The sequence below is a fragment of the Telmatherina bonti genome (genome assembly GCF_933228915.1).
Source record: "Telmatherina bonti genome assembly, chromosome: 4".
In the NCBI taxonomy this organism is placed as follows: Eukaryota; Metazoa; Chordata; class Actinopteri; order Atheriniformes; family Telmatherinidae; genus Telmatherina; species Telmatherina bonti.
Genome location: NC_136622.1, coordinates 12,837,087 through 12,842,097, shown reverse-complemented (window position 1 = coordinate 12,842,097; position 5,011 = coordinate 12,837,087). Strand labels below are relative to the sequence as shown.

Genomic DNA, 5,011 nt, shown 5'->3' with positions numbered 1-5,011 from the left:
CGGTCCCTATCACCTCTAACACATGCCCTGACCTTGCACACACACACACACACACACACACACACACAAAAATGCACACAAGTACATGCTAATACAAAGACATACATTGTTAAGCGATGTATACACACGCTGTACTGTACCAGCTCCTTCTCTTGTTTGTGCCCTGCAAAATAACACAGTTACAGACAATAACAAAGACACAAACACAGGCACACACACATACTCTCACGCTTCTGTACACAATCTCAGTGGCAATTAACATGCAATTATACACATCCCACCGGCCCTCACACCTGCCCTGCCAGCCCTGCCCACATTGTCAGCATCAATGTAATTGTAATTGCTAACCGGTAAATGGAAATTAGCATCAGTTCGTTCTTTCTGCCAGAGAGTTGGCGTGTAGCTGAGCATTTATCGTTAAGGACCATAAGAGATGAAAAAAAAAAAAAAAAAAAAACTGCACACTGCAGCATGCAGCATGTTTGAAAGAAGTGATTATGGTGTGATGTTGCAGAGCATTCATCCCTCCCTCTCTGTGTCCAGATCTTGTCGGCACTACAGAAGGACGAACAGTCACGCAGACAGCGGCTACGTGGCAAGCTAGAGCAGGTCATCGACACCATGGCCCTGGCTAGCTGAGGACCGGCCAATCACACGCCTCAGCTCGTGCCGAACTGGCTAACCAACACGCCTTCCCTGACAAACCTTTCGACACCCTGTGACCCTCGACGTTTAAAGTCTGTTGTTATCACGCTCACAAACCTACAGCAGCAGAACAGACTGCAAGGAAACAAGTACCCAGCAGCAGCAGCACACTGGAGAGACAGCAGCATCTGGAACTAAGGCCTCAGTGGCCCCTTTTTTCTCTTTTCCCATCTTTTTGTTATCCTCTGAGCCACCGACCATAATCAACCAAATCCAACGCAACCCCAGCCTCACACAGGTGACCAACACTTTGTTTAGCTGGAGCTTAAATGCTGCAGGAAAGGTGAACGACACCAGATGATATCTACACACCACTTAGGCAACGACTCAGACTGTCAGCCTATTAAGAAGAAAAAAAACATAATAATAATCCAGGATATTTTCTTGTGATACTTGATTTTCTTTTGCCGACTTCCACAGGGAGGTCAAAGGTCAGGGACAGCTCCAGAGCAGCAGCCACAGAACCGGCAGAGACACGGTTTGTCACTGTGTCGGGTGGCTGCTTGGCAACAAGCTGCTGCAAGAGGAAGATCTCTGCTGGAAAACTCTTCCTCTCGAGCAACGAGACTCCACAGCAGTCAAACAAAGAACAGTGCTGGTTTCATAACCCTGCATTTGATTTGTGTCATTGGGTCTGATTCTTTTTCTTCCCTTCCTGCCTACTCTCCCCAGTGCTGTGCCACTTGTGTTACTGCTGAATTTGCACAACAAAGTTAAATCAACAGAGAGAAGAGGATTTATGAATAAATATATATATATATATATATATACATATAGATATATAAATACAACCCTTTGTTTGTAAAACAAATGAAAATTTGAAAAAAAACCATTTTCCATTTCAATGTACAAAAGATACGTTTGAGATTTGATAATTCCTAGATGAAAAATTAAGAAAACACAAGGGAAAAGTTGTCTTGTGCCATGTTTTACTTTAAATGTTGTTTAGTGCAAAAAAAAAAGGAAAAAAAAAAACTTCTTTTCGTTAGATAAAATGTGCTATTATAAAACTGTTGTCATGCTTAGTGACTGAGAGTTTAAAAATAGGTAAATGGCAAAAATCTCTGTAGAATACAGACACTTTCTATGTGAACATGAGGTTTTGGGGCCATTCTGTGCTTCATCTTTGGCTCTGAATATAGCAAAGATGTCTGAAAGCCGCCTTTGAGCCAACACAACCTACAGTGCTTTGTGTTTGTTTTAGCAAAACCAAATACATAAAAGTCAGCCGATTTACATGAGGAAAAAGTCATTTCACGTAGAAGTAGTTTTTCCTGGAACACTTTTGCTTTCCAGCTTCTTGATCTCGTTTCTCAAGGCCCCTCCCCCTTTTTAGTCTGAAACCATTTTTCAGGCGTTCCCTCCAAAATGAAGGCTAATTGAGCTGTGCAGAAGGATGTGAATCAGTATTGTATTTTTCTTCTTTTGTTATTTTTTTAGGATTTTAAATCTGCGTTAAAGACTGTAAAACTAAAGAGCGCGTTTTTTTGCAATGTGAATGTGTTTTTTTGAAAAGGTAATGAAATGTAGCTTGACATTTGTGAGTGTTTTTGTACAAGTTGAAGGCCTTTCTCTTTTTGTGTTCTGTGGTTTTATAAGGGGTAAAAAGAAAAAAAAAGAACATTTTCCAAATGTTTTCCTGGCGCAGTCTGCTGCACCACATTAACTTTCAGTGCTTTGGGAATCATTGATTCTTTTGCATTTGGTTTCCCTACATGTTAGCAAAGTTTCTTTGTGGGGCAAAAAAAAAATATATATATATATATATAAATAGGCATAGAATGGAAACTTTAAAAACAGACCCATCCATCCTGTAAACATTCATCATCAGTTACAGAGCATCAAACTGGGTAAATCAACCATCAAATCACACAGACCTGTTAAACAAACATATAACTCCTATTTATAGAAATAAAACGTAGGGTTCAGTGCATCACATGCACCTTTGTGAACAATATCAAGGAAACAATGCCAATACCTCAACAAAGATTTTTTTCTTCCATTTCTGCAGTGCTTCCCCTCAGATTTGTTCTCTGTGGTGGAGAGTAAAGACCTTGGCGTTGAAAATGGATTTTGCAGATTCACGATAAAAGCTTTGCATTAAATTGGAGGTTTTCAGCTGTCCAACATATCCATTTTTTCTAAATGGATGCCATGTAGATGTGATGTTTTTAGGGGGAAGAATGTAATAAAAAATAAAATATATCCTCGTTAGTGTGGAACCTTAAAAACATCTAAATAATATTGCATTTTTAGGAAATGTGCACTGGAACCCTGCGCCAGACTATTTATTTAATGCCACTCAAATTCCAACTGTTACCGCACGCTACTGCTGCTTGTCTCAGTCCCTCCCGCCTGCCGCCCACACCCACCAACCAGCATTTATAAGACCAAGTCTTTTATTCATTGGCCTACATGTCACTTATCAGACTTACTAAAAAATATTAATCTACAATCTGTTTTGAATCATAATGTTTGTGTAAACTTTGGCCAAAAACTATGAATGAATTAAATTTCTGCAGTTTTTCCAAAGAACAGATATGCATTGTCCTGAACAAGAGCTAGACAGAATATATCTGATTGTTTTATTTATTTTAATTTGACATTCTCCGGCCCTAATTTTGTTACCAACCTCAGTTGCGCTCTCCGTCACCTAGAAAATTCAGGAGCTGCTGTTCAGCTGCCCGCTCCTGCACAATACAACTTTAAAACCTCCTTTTCCCACGAGATTACCGTTGGGTCCCGCGGGATCCACTGAATCCCAGTCCCAGTGCAGGGTTCTGATGTGTGCTTCTATTTAAATCACTTTTCAGACTAAAACATGTGAATAGCACCACAAGGAAGGGACTTACACATAACTTACAGTGCAGTTCAGGTACTTTGCTTTTTGTCTCTTTATGCAGTACTCCCTTTGATTCAGTCTTCAAGATGCAAAACTGCTAAACTATAACAGCATTTTAACAAGTATAGCATTTATTTCAATAACTACCTTTATTATCTGAGAGGTATAGCAAAGGCAGTTGATAACTGTAATTTTTTTTTTGGTTAAAAAAAAAAAAAATTGCACTGTTTGCTTTAATAATTTGTACTCACACCAATAGAAATGAGCATTTAGATCCATCAACCTGAAAGCCTTCTAATCAAGCCATTCAGGATGCCGTGCTGATATCTGGCAGCGCATACACGTGTCCCAAGACACACTGAAACGTTCTGTATGAGCTGCGATACTTGAACCACGTATCTACACAGGGTAAAGCAACATACAGGGCGAGCTGGCCAAAGCCTTTTCCATCCACATCCCGAGAACAAGTCTGTGAGAAGAGATTACCGTGCGGACATCTGCTTTTCAGTTCTTCCTCAAAATGCTCTTGCTGAACGTATTTTGTGTTGGTCTTTGTTCATGTATGATTAAAATTTCAGCAACATTACTTCCATGTACAGGCACTCATGAACAGGACTTAAACTCTGTGAGGATGTGGACCAGTTCTTTCATGTCTGACTGGGAATCACTTGTTCTTCTGATGGAAACTTGTAAAGATTGTTTTGGTGATTAGAACGATTAATGAAGCTTAGCCCTCGATTCAATTTGTGGGTAGTGAAGATTTAAAAAAAAAAAAAAAAAAAAAAAAAAAAGATAAGAAACATGGCAAGATAGGATCGACTTGGTCTCTAGTGCTTTGTTTCTTACCTTTCTTCTTGTTTTGTGCTGTAGAAAAGAAAATTGAGCAAGGCAGAGGAAATGCTTTGAAGGCTATGGTACCTTTTCATTTTTTATTCCCTCACATCTTGTGGAGTTTCTTTTTCTTTGTGGAAACGAAAACAAACTGTTAAGGAGGAGGCTGGAGGGAGAGATTCTCTTGTCGACGACATGTAAGTGTTCAATGTGCCTTGTCGGCCTCTTTCTGCATAGAAAATTATAGGTTTTTCTTTGTTGCATACATAAAAAAAAAAGTATGATTCAAAATAGAATATTCTGTCAGAAAATGGACAAAGAAACCATTTGTAATATGTGATCTTATAAGAATAATACAATATTTTATGAAATATTCTCATTTCTTTTTCCACAATGAGATTACAAGATTTGTGCATTTTGTGTGTTTATGTCTGATGCTCGCAGACATGTTTAGCCTAGCTTAAAACAAAAAAGTTCAGTCTTGGCTTTTTTAGTAGAGAAAAATATACCCACAGCCTCTTCAAGAGCTGCTTAAATTATGTCTTGTGCATTTACTATTTCATCCAGAGAAGAGTAAACACATTGTGTGGTATCAGGAAGTGCAACATGCTGGAATTACTGTGTGATGTGTGC

General features: G+C 39.0%; 1 protein-coding gene across 1 annotated transcript in view; it reads left to right on the top strand.

Annotated features, from left to right (window-relative positions):
• The window catches only part of LOC306755432 (plexin-A1-like), a gene marked incomplete at both ends in the record, with an annotated part of 239,478 nt that extends 238,839 nt beyond the window's left edge, over positions 1-639 (top strand). Inside the window, one exon of the mRNA XM_079239811.1 lies at positions 544-639. Coding sequence (XP_079095937.1) covers positions 544-639 — 96 coding nt within the window. The remainder of the gene's footprint in view (positions 1-543) is intronic.
• Between the last annotated feature and the right edge of the window lie 4,372 nt (positions 640-5,011).